At 35.9% G+C, this 14,597-nt stretch overlaps 1 protein-coding gene across 3 annotated transcripts; it reads left to right on the forward strand.

Annotated features, from left to right (window-relative positions):
• Window positions 1–572: 572 nt before the first annotated feature.
• On the forward strand, window positions 573–13,293 carry LOC150034061 (sulfite exporter TauE/SafE family protein 3-like). Of its 3 annotated transcripts, XR_016531863.1 has the most exons (5): window positions 5,401–5,439; window positions 5,887–5,980; window positions 7,030–7,170; window positions 7,750–7,938; window positions 13,138–13,293. XR_016531863.1 is itself a non-coding variant. In XM_090317432.1 (4 exons), the coding sequence occupies exons 2-4, from the start codon at window positions 5,914–5,916 to the stop codon at window positions 7,833–7,835; spliced, it is 294 nt and encodes a 97-aa protein (XP_090173558.1). In that variant the 5' UTR covers window positions 573–656; window positions 5,887–5,913; the 3' UTR covers window positions 7,836–8,034. The 3 variants fall into 3 exon arrangements, 2 of the variants coding, with proteins under 2 accessions (XP_090173558.1, XP_090173557.1); XM_090317432.1 differs by lacking the exons at window positions 5,401–5,439; window positions 13,138–13,293 and adding an exon at window positions 573–656 and having other exon boundaries at window positions 7,750–8,034; XM_090317431.1 differs by lacking the exon at window positions 13,138–13,293 and having other exon boundaries at window positions 7,750–8,034.
• The last annotated feature ends 1,304 nt before the right edge of the window (window positions 13,294–14,597 follow it).

The following is a 14,597-nucleotide window of genomic DNA, read 5'->3' on the forward strand; positions in this document are numbered from 1 at the left end:
AATGATCAGGATCAGATCATTTGTAGCACTTTACAATAATTGTAACACTTACAAAGCGGACCATACTCGTAGTGTCACTAGGATAAAATACCTAGCCTCATCCATATACTACAGACCATTTAGGTTATCACTTAAACATGATCCACCTGTATGTCTCCACAAAGTCACAACGATAACATTGGATGTTAGTTTATTGGTTTGTGGTTAATGCAACTAAAATATCATATATTTCATAGACAAAGAGAATAAAATATCAAATATTATTAATCACATGCAAGTTTGTTCATACAAAGTTTACAAACTATAGGACCCTACGAGATTTATGGCATCAACCCCAACAATTATAACATTTATAATATAAATTATGCATGGTAATGTTATTAATGCATGCATATCCTATGGTGGGATTTTTCTCTATATAGCATACATTATGACATATATTAAATAAAATAAACCATACATCTAATGCATAATTTAAACATCAATATTTTGGATCGGGATTGACCCCTTATCCATTAATTAAGTTAATATAATTATTATATTAATTTGATTAAATAATAATTATTACAAATAATAATTAAAAACAGGAAAAGTTGCTGCTGACAGTTGGAGGAGCCGAACTGCCTAGACTGCGAACCGCTCATTGAACTTCTCATGTTAGTATGCCTCGAAGCATCACGACGTTATGAGAACTTTTTTTGTTTGCCTCATGTTAGAGTGTTGCGGCGCTATGGTATAGTGTCACGATGTTGTTGTATAGAACACCTTTTATATAGTGTATTATTACTCTGATTTCCTCCGAATTTGGCCCCGAGACCTCCAGATCTTCTCAGAAAAGACTAATAAAAATATAGACTCGGTAGCAAATTAGGCCAAAAAATAATGGGCCCTTACATACCGAATTGTAAATTAACAGCAGAAAACTACATAGACCAATCCAAAACATCCAAAATTTGCAAAACCCACATTCAACAACTATAAATGCAGTGAAACAATACCCACCATAAATCTGAATTTAAATTCTGAAAATAATAAAAATTGGAACTGAAAATGACCGCTTTGATACCAATTGAAGGATGCGTGAATACTCGTGTGAAAGCAGATCATGTCCAAAATTTTATTTTTTTTAGAAAAACGAAATTCAGAGGACAAAAAAAATGTATACATTTAATTCACAGCATGTTACAAGAACAAAAAGAGGAAATTAAGGTTTTCAAAACTTACCCTAGAAGTCACAAAAATCTTCACGTGTTGCTCTCCGATCACAAACTCCTAAAAACGCACAACACTACCAAAAACTAATTGGCTGGAGACCACTAGAAAGAAGCCTCTGTATTCTTTGGGTGAGAATCCACAAGAGGGGTGGGCTTCCTGATAATTTTTTAAGAGGAAAAGGGAGAGTTTTGAAAGGAAGAAAAATGCAGAAAATTCCTAGGACTGGGAGCATTGTATTATTTTGTGTTGAATGGAAGGGAGAAGATGAATATCCTAAATATCCAACCTCTCACTTCCACATTTCTGAGAGAAATAAGGGGAGAGAAGTTATTTCTCGTAACTTTCCCTCCCTTTTATTCAAAATTAAATTAAAACACTAAATTTTAAGTTTAACTAATATATATTTATATAATAACTAACTTACTATATAATATATTGTATTGTATGTTATATCTAATATAATATATAACTTATAGTTTATATTATATCAATATATAATATAACCTATAATTTGATGTTCTCTCATTTAACCTATAGAATTTAATATGAATCAAATTCATATTAAATTTAACCTATAGTTTTTATATGAATCAAATTCATATAATTAATATTTGAATCATATTCACATATTTATTTTCTCTCCAATAATAAAACTTTATATTATAATGTATCAAATACATTTTATTAATTATATCACATATAATTAATTTGTATTAATTATATCATATATAATTAATCCCTCAATTAATTTAAACTATTCAAATTAATCCAAAATTAATTTGATTCTCATTAATCCCAATTGAGCTACCGAGGGGACCTTATGGATCTATAAATTGAAGCTCCAATGGTACTTGATTAATTAATTAAACTCTTTAATTAAATTTACCAACTTCCATTAACTATCAATCACTCCACTAAAGATTGACGGTTGCACTCTTCACACTACAGATATATTCTTGTGTCCATTGGATATAACCAATCAACAATGCGTTGACCCTTCACAAATTGCTCGTAAGTATAGTTAGATCAAAATTACCATTTTGCCCCTATAGTTACATCTAACTTCTTATGTACCATTGATCTCTCTAATGAAAAATAAGTCATAGTCCAACTATGACCAAACTCTAGAGCCAGGAGAGGGTGTGGCACCACATGTTCAAGCCCCAGAATCAGCCTTTAAGAGAACAATTACTCTAACTATAGAGAAAGAGTGAATTCCTTCTTGTGTAGTTGTGTTCCCAGCTACCCAATTAGATGAATCCCTAAAATGGTAGGCATATTGAGTCTGCGATACTGGGCATTCTCACACATGTAAATCAAAGGATCACCTTCATAGGTAGGAGTTCACAACTCACTCAGGATTCAGGTCAAGTCACTTATGGTCATCCTAGTGAAATATAAGTCTCTTCTATCAACGGTGTTATGTAGTGAGACTATACATTTCATGGTCTAGTCTTATACAAACTCTTTGTATAGAACATTCTCGCTCACATGTCTCTACATGAATGATCAAGATCATATCATTTTGTAGCATTTTACAACAATTATAACAACTACAAAGCGGGTTGTATTCTTTGTGTCACTAGGATAAGGTACACAACCTTATCCATTTATTATATATCGTTTAGGTTATCACTTAAACACGATCCACCTATATCCATGAAAGCCTTTGTAAACGAATCAACAACGTTGTGCACCGAAGCTATCTGCGTGACGATCACGTCCCCTCGATGCACAATATCTCATATCAAGTGATACTTTTGCTCTATGTGCCTCCCACGCTTGTGATTCTAGGCTCCCTGGAATTGGCCACAACACCACTATATCACAATAAAGAGTGATGGGCTTTGACATGTCTAGAACTACTTCCGAATTAGTCAAGAATTTCCTGAGCCAGACAACCTCTTTGGCAGCTTCACAAGTCGCTACATACTCTACCTCCATGGTGGAGTCAGCAATACACACTTACTTGATGCTTCTCTATACTACAACCCCTCCTTAAGAGTGAACATTGATCCTGAAGTGGATTTCCTAGAATCTCTATCAATCTGAAAGTCAAAATTTGTGTATCCTATAAGGATCAAACCCTTAAACCCATACACGAGCATATAGTCCTTCGTTCTCCGAAGATACTTGAGAATGGTTTTAACGACAGTCCAATGATCTAATCCTGCAATGAGTGTTTCATATTCTGCTTCATTATCCGATGCTCGAAAGTTGAACCTGAGGGCGTACTCATATCATTCTCCATCAGGAGACACTAACAAAATCTCTACGCCACACCCTTTTCTATTAGAAAACCTGTCAGTGGAAAGAGTCCATTGAAAGTCTAAATCCGTTGAACATAATGAAAATACATAAAGTCTAGTTTTATCTTGGTCAACCTCAACTTCAGTTTTGGCCAGAGTTAGCTCTACTAAGAAATCAGCCATTGTCTGTCCCTTCATTGATGTCCTTGACTTGTAGTGAATATCATGCTCGCTCAGCTCTATTGCCTATTTCATGAGTTGTTATGATGCCTTAGGTTTTTGTAATATTTGCCTCGGAGGGCAGTTAGTTAAAACTTTAATTTTATGTGCTTAAAAATAGGGGTGCAGTCTCCTTGCCGAAATGATTAGCACAAGCACGATCTTCTCTACCTGTGGATATCTAGTTTTAGCCCCCAACACTGCCTTACTTGTATAATAAATTGGGTGTTGATGGTCATTCTCTTCCTTTACCAAGGCAGAGCATACGACAGTATCATATGCTGCTAAATGAAGCAACGATGCATCCCTTGGAATAGGTTTAGAAAGGAGTGGAACTATACCTAAGTATATTTTCAACCCTGAAAATGCTTTCACATTCTTCTGTCCACTCGAATTAGGATCCCTTCTTTAAAATCTTGAAAAAGGGCATACATCTATTAGTTGCCTATTGACAAACCTACTTAACATTGTGACTTTACCTGATTAAATGTCCGTCTCTTTTGCTTCACTGTTTGAATTCTCTATCCACATTAAGGTGATGTACTATCACACTAGGATCAATCCCACATATCCTCATGTGACCAAGAAAATACATCTACATTTTCTCTAAGAAATCTGATTAGACTCTCTCTTTGCTTTGCTTCCATTTTACTTCCGATGTTTACCCTTCTATCCTCTGATGTTAAAGGAATCGACTCCAATTCTTTTATCGATTGGCTTCCTTGGTTGACCTCAGCCTCAGCTCTTCCCCTCAGCTAAGAAACTGATCATTCTTCTCTTTTTTTACAAAATTGGAAAACTTTTTGGATTCGGTCTCGTGTTTCTTGAAAATCCTAAGGTCACCCTCGACCTCAGCTTCAGCCTCTTCCCGTCAGCCATGTAACTGATTGTTCCCTTCTTTTTCTGTAAATTGGTAATCCTTATTCAGTCTTTCCTTCCTTGAAAACCCTAGGGTCCAACTCAGCCTTGACCAAACAAACCTGTTATGCTTCCACTTTGCTCGATCCACCTTCTTCCTTGCATGTTGCTTCAATTTATGTCTCCGTAATCTTTGATTCTTCTAACTTTGGGTTTTAGGGATCTAATTCAGTCATTCCTTTTCCCAGGGCTCCATTTGTCTCCTCAAGACAACCTTTATGTGGCTGAGGCCGAGGAGACACTTCACCTTACATCCATCGCGAGTGATGATCTTGACTTGAACTTTCTCTGCCTTGACCGATACTTGTCATTCTTCTGCTCATCCTCAAGGAATTCAACGGCAATTTTGGTGTTAATTCCCTTTTTCTTCTTCCCCACAGATGGCACCAACTGTTGATGCCAAATTGTGACCAAGGGAGAACGCACCTAATCTTCATGTGGCACCAACGGTAAATTTGTATTTTAGGGAAGAACGCATCCTGCAAGATGAAAGAACTGCACACTGATATGGTGCTTTCCACACAGGCTTCGATGCCTAATTTAAAAAATGAATGTGTAACAAGTAGAGAGTTTGAGCATTAGAATGGACTTACTTCCCTTGGAGCTACCTTGATGTTTTTATAAGTATAGTTGACCTAAAACCCTTCCCTTTAGGGTTTCTGAGTTCCTTTATGTTTTCCTTTTAACTCCTTGGGCTTAGGCCTACGAGGGGCATGCCATGTATGGCAATTTGTTGGGGTCGGCCTCGACCTAGGGCTAGACCTAGGTTGGGCACTTTACTTTGCTTACAATGGTCACTTGGGCAAGGACATGCATGAGATGCCTTACAAGACATGTGGTAAGGCTCAGCCTCGCATACTAGCTTGGTTCTAAGTTATCACTCTTGACTCGAATCATACTATCTTTTCGACTTTATTGCTCAAGTTCTCGTCAAATGTCGTCCATGCTCTTTGGTCCAAAATCACCTATAACAATCCCTATTCCCTAATAACAAGTGCCTAAAAAACTTTTTGAACTTTCATTTTTGTGTTTATGTATTGAACTTAAAAATGTTTTGTAAATAATTGATTTATTGGACACAAATTAAAAGAACAACGACCTATTAAATATAAAACTTGAAATTTTGAAGAATGTAAAGAATTTATCACGTACTTGTTGAGTTCATGAACTATTAAACACAATTTTAAAACTTTACCTATCAAACTTATAGTTATCAAATCACTATGAAACGGGTCCAAATAAATCATTTTCTAACCTGACTTCATTTGGGCTACCTTCTCCATAGGTTGCAACTGCTTCGGCAACCTTTGCTATGATGTTTTCCTCATCAATGTCAGTCGTGGAATACTACCTTCTGAACCAGTTTCCAGTGCCATATGGTAATTATAAATTTATAATTATGGGAAAAATCCATTTCCATGCTTACAGGTGGGAAGAAATGTTAAATTTGTAAATTTGGTTTGAAATTTAGAGGTTAGTTTCTATGGTTTATAATTAGATTTTAGTCTATATAATTTAACAAAACCTTCATAGATAGTTCATGTTGTATGGACTATATTTTTTAGGATTTTATCAAACAATAAAGATTCTTTATGAGGTTTTATTAAATTATACAAATTAAATTTTAACTTTCTTTAAATTATAGGACCTAATTTATAATATAATCAGGAAAAAACAAGTGACCTTTTACTTTAATCTTCTAATCTTATCAAATTGATTTTTTTTCGTCCATATCAAGTTTGACTTTAGATTGAATGAGTACTACAAATTTTACCTGATGCTGGAATAGAGGGCTGTAAATTATCATTTTGTGCTACAAAATTTATGAAGCTCTGAAAAAGATGTTACTAGAATCGAATTTATATTCAAATGTACAAATCTAAAAGATTTATTTTATATCCAATCTGGTTGAACTTTAATTTTCATTGAAACTAGTGGATATTAAGTTGTTTTTGTGTGTGTGTTTTTTTAAATAAAATAAAAAGATATTATGGAAAATGGAGGGAAATGTAGGAACAATTTTGTTTTAGATTTTGTTGTGTGTATTTTTTTTTTTAAATACTACTTTTCTATCTATACTTTGGATTGGTATATTTTGAAAGTGTTCACTTTGGTCCTTGTATTTTCAATTTTAATTTATGTTGGTCTTGTATTATCAAAATATTCATCCTTGTAATTTAAAAAATATCATCTTGATCCTTTTATTTTCATTTTCATTCCATTTATTAACAATTAAATTGGATACTTTTTGAGAGTTTGGATCAAAATGAATCGAAATTAAAAATACAAGGACTAAAATAAATATTTTGAAACTACGGGATCAAAATGAACCAAAACACAAAATATAAGTCTTCAAGAAGTATTTAAATATTTTTTTTCATCTAAAAAATATTGTGTAAATTGAGATAAATATTGGAAAATTTTACAGCGGTATATTTGGCGGCGGTGGCGATGATAGCGGCGTATTGTGGACAGCATATTGTGAGGAAAGTTATTGCGTTGCTTGGAAGAGCTTCCATCATTATTTTCGTTCTTGCATTCACTGTGTTCATAAGTTCTCTCACACTTGGTAAGTTCGCCAACCATTTTCTCATAACATTTCTTTTTTTAAAATTTTGTTTAAATTACAAAATAGTTTTTAATTTATTATTATTTTTTTTTTTTTTGTAAGTTTGAGACCTATATACAAAATTAATCAATCCATTTCTTTTAAAAGAACCAATCTTTTAATTGAATTTGAGAAATTCTTGAATATTAAAAAATGTTAAATAGATCCAAAATTAATTAGTTACAAATTACAAAATTGAAAATCTCAAAATATATTGAGATATCATTGAAAATTTTGAAGATATATTAAGATGTATTTAAAAAATGTCGAAGAAATAAAGGATCACTCTTGAGTGTCAAATATTAAATCTATAATTTAACCTCAATTTTTTTAATAAAATATTCATTTGAGATGCTTTCAAATAATAATAATAATAATCATAACTTGACATTAAAATTATCTATAATTTTTAATTGTCTTTCAAAATAAACTACTAGTAGACATAAACTTTGTTAGGCTGGTATTGACAGTTTTATAGAGTTCACTTAAAAATAAGAAAAATAATAATAATTCTCACTTATTTGTCTTCGCTTTTGCAAGGTGGAGTGGGAATATCAAAGTCGATTCAACGACTTCAACGAAATGAATATATGGGATTTGAGGATTTGTGTCGAGTTAGTGGTTAGACGAGAGAGATTAATTTCTAAGACCATTCTGTTATTGGTTAGACAAGAGAGATTAATTTCTAATCTTTTTGTTTGAAGATTCAAACTTTGCCGTTTCATCGAGGTTAGGATATCTTTTACTAATTAACTTCTGGTTGTGCTAAGATTGACGTCTCGATTTGTTTTCCTATTAATATATCATTCCCTTTTAATGTTTCAATTTTTTTTTTTTTATGTTTAGTCCAGTTTAATTTCAATGATCGATCATATATCAATTTGAACATAGTTTAACTATCTTAGCTCAACCTATCCAAAGGGACGATATGGTTTAGATCTTCTAGCATATTCCAAATACTATAATTTTGTCGAAGAAACTGGCACAAAAGGAAGAGAGATAACCTTGGAAGAAAGAAACTTTTATTATGAAAGTACAAGGTTGGACACTTTTGAGAGAATACTTTTTCATTCTCTTAAGACATACTTACTCACTTTTCACTCTAGGTTTCTCTATAACTCTCATGCTCTTCTTTCTTCCTCTCTTTGCTTGCTTTACAAGTGAGGGCACAACTACTATTTATAGGCATGAGTTCCTCCCAAGTAAAAGGATCTCTTTAGATTATTCTTGGATTTTAAATATCTAGATATTTCATGGTTTATTCTTATCTAGAGGAATTCCCTAGAATTCATTAACCTAAAGAAAACATAGGATATTTCTAGACTTTTCTTTGAGATATTTGTTTACCTACTTCAACATAATTCTAGAGAAATCTATTTTACATATTTATGTCATATGGTAGATACTTCAAAAACCTTCTAGAATAGTTAGTGTTGTCTTCTACTTCAACAAATTTTTCATATCAACTAAGTGATTAGATGTTTGAATCCATCCACTCTCCATATATAATATATGAAGCAAGAGAACTGTGAATGTATACTAAGTCATGTGAATACTAAGTCTCTTGTATACTAGGTCTCCCTTGGAGAGTCTTTAGGCTTTGGTTAATTTAGTTAGGCTCTATATTTAAGGTGTTAATACAGTATTTATACCCATGTACAGTTCCTTGTAAACACGCACTTGATAAATACATCTTATACATGGTAGTAGAGCCTTGCTAGCTGGTCTCTTCTTCCTCTTGTTCTTTGTCATTGCTATCGTCCGGTCATCGACCGACCATCCAGAAACCCTCTCTGACGTGAAGAAGAACCACCTAGATCCCCTGTCCAAAGCCACTGTGAAAAACTCGATCATCGATCCCCACTGTGAAAAAATCGATCCTCGATCCCCACTATGCAGAACTCGACCCCCTGATCCCCGATCCAAAACTCAATCCTCGATCGAACTCGAGCCCTGATTCTTAGTCCAGAACTCGACCCCCGATCCCTGATCCAAAACTCAATCCTTAATCAAACTTAATCCCCGATTCCCGGTCCAAAACCCGACCCCTGATCCCTAGTTTAAAACTCGATCCTCAATCCCTTGATCCCAGAACTCGATCCCTGATTCCCAAAACTTGATCCTTGATCCCTACAGCTAAGCCACTTAGCCATGAACTCAATCCCTGATTCCCGAGAACTCAACCCTTGATCCCTTTAGCCAACCCGCCAACCTACCAAGTCTCTCTTGTTGTCCCTGGTTTTCTTCTCCTTCCAAGTTGCCTAACCACATGGAAAAGGATCATGTATTTTATCCCATTAGTACTATTTTTGATGGGATAAATTACATTACTTGGGCCCATCAAATGAAGAGTATCCTAATCAGGCGTAAATTATGGCGAATAATCACTGGTGATATTCCTCAGCCAGTCAAGATATCCACTGAGGAAGATACTAGATTTGTTGAACGACTAGAAGATTGGGATAGCAAAAACCATCAAATCATCACTTGGATCGAAAATACATCTATATTAGCCATTCATGTTCAGTTTGATGTGTTTGATGATGCCAACAGTTTGTGGGATTTCCTATCTATCCGATTTCAGTCCATTGGCTTAGCTCACTACTATCAACTGCACAACACTCGGATTAATCTTACTCAGGAGACGAGGCAATCTGTTAATGACTACTTGACTACACTTCAATCAGTCTAGACACAATTGGATCAAGCCAAAATTAGTCATGATCATTTTCGCCTTATTAAGGTCCTTATGGGACTTTGTCTAGAATATGAGTCGATTCATGCTACTTTGCTCCACCATAGCCCCCTTCCGTCTCTAGATGCAACAATTCAGGAAATTCTATTTGAAGAAAAACATCTTGGCATCACTTCTTCACAGTAATTGGAGGTTGTACTCGCTAGCACTCATATGTCTGGTACTTCTAGAGCCTCCTTTTGTAAAAACTGTAAGCTCACTGGGCATCAGTTTGCTGACTATCCAAAAGTCAAGTGCAGATACTGTCACAAAAGAGGTCATGTTCTGGACAACTGTCATCAAAACCACCACGACCACCAGGACATACCTCTAAGTCTCGATCTTTTACACCTAATCCTGGCTTTACTCTGCTGTTGCTGCTGCCTCTTCTGCTGCCTCTAAACCTTCCCTGTCTAGTTTTCAAATGAGTGACTTACAAGACCTGCTAAAATAGGTGATTTCATCCAATACCTCTGTGCTTGCGATCTCCCAAGTAATAGATGGAATTTTTATTCTGCTTATTGCAACCATATGACGTTTGATTTTTCTCTTCTGTTTGCACCTACTCCTGTCAAATCGCTTCCTTCCATTTATGTTGCTGATGGTAATTGCATGACCATATCCCATGTTGGCTCCGTTGACACCTCCCTATTACAGCTTTCCAATACTTATTGTGTTCCAAATATGTCTTTTAATCTTGTCTCTATCGGGCAATGGTGTGACCTTGGTTTAACTGTGTCCTTTTCTTCTACTGGGTGTCAGTTTCAAGATCCGCAGTCGGGACAAACGTGGGAAGATCGTTTGAGCTCACATCTCTTCGACTTCCTGTTTGTTCTCTTTCTGCCCCTGTCACCGACTCTGCTATCTATCAGTGGCACTTTCGTCTCAATCATGCTTCTTCCAAAAAACTCCATTTAATCTCTAGTCATAATTTGAATCATGTCTCCAAATTTGTATCTTTTGACTATTTGAATTGCAAACTTGCAAAACAACCCGCATTGTCTTTTTCTCAGTCTAATTCTATAAGCGATAATCCTTTTGACATAATTCACTCTGATATTTGGGGACCCACTCCTATTTTCATTGTCAATGGGTATCGCTACTTTGTTTTATTCATTGATGATTACTCTCGGTTTACTTGGATATATTTCCTTAAAAACTACTCTTCCTTGTCTCAAATATATATTTATTTTGCTAACATGGTTCACAGTCAGTTTTCTTGCCCAATCAAAGATCTGCGTACAGATAACGCCTTAGAATATAAGGACTCCAGGCTCATTTCCTTTCTCACCTAGCAAGACACTCTTGTTCAACACTCTTTGTAACATCCCACATCTTTTTTATTTATTAATAATGTAATTTTCAGTAACTTTATTAATTGAAAATTCAGTAATTGTCCTTAGTTGGAGGGCATGTTTGGAATTTTGGATTTGAAGTATAAGTGCGAGAATTTAAGTGTTGGCGTGAAAATTATTCAAAATAATTCAATTTTGAAAATTAATGGCAGGAATTAATTTTCTTTGGAAAAGGAAAGGAGTTAAATAGTATAAAGTGGAATAAGGAAATAATTTAATTATAATTATACTATTTTCCTTTTTATTATTATTATTATTATTATTTTAAAATAAAAAGAAAACCCCCATCTCCCTCCTCACACACGGCTCCCCTCTTCCCTAGAAATTTTCCTCCTGTCTTCACGAGCCGCCTCCCCTCATTGCCCAAACCCACCGCCAACCGCCGCCAAGCCCTCCCTCACTTCATCAAATCCGTCGCGCCTCCCTCACTGCCCAGATCCGTCGCCGCCTCCCTTCGCCGCACGAGCCAAGCCAGTCGCCCACGCTGCCGCCGCTTCAGCCCCTGACTGTCGCACACCGTCACCGTCTCCCAACAGCTTGAGCCACTACCGCCTCCAGCCGGTTTCTCTACCGTCCATCGCCGCGCTGCCTATCTTCTGCTGCGTGGGTCTTCATCGGACTCTTAAATTTTGGTAAGATCTATTTTGTGGTTGGGTTTCTTGAAAGATTTTGGATGCCCACTAAGTTGGATTAAGGATTTAATTAGTCGCCTTATTTAATTTCAGATTTGAACTTGGGAAATCACAGCAGCGACTGTCCAGCGGATTCAAGATCGTTCGGCAAGAGTGTTGGTAAGAGTTTTGGTCCTTATCATTGGTTTGTGGGCACGCTTCGATTACTGAATTAAGTTTGACTTAACCCTTGTATATTTAAGGTTCCAAGTCGTCATCCATTGGGAATTAAAACCTGTTAGCAGGAGATTTTTGGAGTCGAAATCTTGGGAGTGGTTGTTGATCAAGTTCTTTGGGTAAGTTTTGGGTATTGTGGTTTTGAATATGAGATTTTGCAATTATTGTTGGACTGAAATTTAATGGTTGTATTCGTATGTTAGGGTCATTACTTCAAACCGCAGTCATCATTTGGTTGTCTGAGTTTATCTGTGGAATTTCGATTAAGATAAGTAATTTTACAACTAGAACTGCCCACGGGCCAGGCTTTAGTTGTATGTTAGCATGATGAGTGTATGTTATGGCGAATGTTAGCATGACGACTGATAGTATGATCTGAACCAAAGTATGTTCTGGCACGAGATCTGAATTGTTTAAATATACACATAGATACTTGAATGTTAGTATGAGATGGTATGTGTTTCCATATGATTGTATCTAAGCTATTGATGTTGAGTCATACATGTATGTTGTAGAACTATGATGTTAATGTATACTCAAATGTTGTAGAATATGATGTTGAGATATATGTACATGTGGTAGAGTCATGGTATCGAGGATTATATGTATGTCATAGATTCGTACGGTGGTGATTTTGGATGTTGAGATCGTGTGGCTGTCCTTACTGATTAGTTAGATGCCCCTTTAGATTTTGTGTTTCCTTCGGGATTCACCAGTTTGTGTTTCTTTTGGGATTCATCAGTTTATGATTCCTTTGGGATTCACCAGTTTGTGTTTCCTTCGGGATTCACCAATTTGTGTCTCCTTCAGGATTCACCAAAGGTAGGGAGCATGCTTAACTACAGTAAGATAGGACTCAGTCTTCTTCTTGTTTCATGTGTATATGTGCCATAGGTGGGTATCTAGATGACATAGATGCCCAGCCTGACCCCAGTAGTGGGGTTACTTACTGAGTATTTTATACTCATTCTTTCTCATGTTGTTATTTCAGGTAAGGGTAGAGATGCACCGGTGATGGATAAGCGGAATCCGTGATCGAGCCACTGGGACTAGTTTTTACGCTTCTGCATAAAGAGATTTAAAGTTTTTTTCATATTTCCCTTAATGTTAGTTTTGATGTTCGAACATGTTAGTAAGAATTGTTTTTCATATTTATTTATTAACCTTTATGATTTATGGGTACCCTAATTTTGTTTTTGACGTTTGAATTTAATAAAGGGCTTTTGAACTTCCTTATCTATTTAGCATTTATTTCAACATAAAGGAGTGTCGTTTTAAGTGCCATGCATGCATATATTTTAGTAACAGTCTAACTTAAGTCCTAGGGGGTCGAGTCGTTACACTCTTGTCCTCATACCTCTCAACAGATTGGGCGAGCAGAGTGGAAACATCGTCACATCCTAAACTTCGTCTGGGCCCAACTCCTGTCTACCTCCAGTCCTACAAAGTTTTGGGATGAAGCCGCTCTTACCTCTGTCTACATAATCAATCATCTTCCTTCAATTGTTCTTCAAAATGTTTTTCTTTTGAATGCTTATATGGTACTTCTCTTGATTACTCTAACATCAAGGTCTTTGGTTGTGCATGTTTTGTACTTCTTCACCCTCATGAGCATACCAAATTAAAACCACGTGCCCGTCTCTGTTGCTTTATTGGCTATGGAACTGAACACAAAGATTTTCTTGTCTGGACTCTCTCTCTAACAGATTGTGCATCCCCCGCCATGCCACTTTTTGGGAGCACACTATGTTCTCTAATCTCTCAACCTTTCATGATTCTCTCTTGAGTCCTTTTCCCTATGATTCTAATAGTCCGTTTGATCTTTTCCCTTCTTCTGCATCTTCTGATGATTCTGAGCTTGAATAGTCTGTGCTTGTCTCTGTTGACCTTGATCAGCCGTCTGACCCACCTGTGGAATTTGGACCTGTTTATGACCCTGCCTCTTTTGTTTGATGCTCCACTAGGGTAAGCGTACCTTCTACTCACCTTCGAGATTTTCACTGTTTTTCTACTATCAGTTACTTGGTTGAACCTACCTCCTTTCCTGAAGCAAATACTAATCCTCTAGGGTAGCAAGCTATGAAAGAAGAACTTCAGGCTCTCGATAAAATGCACACATGGGACTATATTGACTTACCCCCGATAAGAAACACATTGGTTGCAAGTGAATCTACAAGATCAAGACTTACTCTGACGGTTCTGTTGAGCGTTATAAAGCTCGGTTGGTAACAAAAGGATATTCTTAAGAGTATAGGATCAATTACGAAGAGAACTTCGCACATGTGGCACAAATGACATCTGTTTCGTGTCTCTTAGTAGTTGATGCAACTAAACAATGGCCACTTTTCAAATGGATGTCAAAAACGTCTTCCTTAATGGGGTCTTATCTGAGGAAATATATATGCAACCACCCCATGTGTCTCTTGTCCATCTCAGAAAGTATGCTTCCTC

Source organism: Benincasa hispida, chromosome 9, assembly GCF_027475165.1.
Source record: "Benincasa hispida cultivar pf3 chromosome 9, pf3_genome.v1.1, whole genome shotgun sequence".
In the NCBI taxonomy this organism is placed as follows: Eukaryota; Viridiplantae; Streptophyta; class Magnoliopsida; order Cucurbitales; family Cucurbitaceae; genus Benincasa; species Benincasa hispida.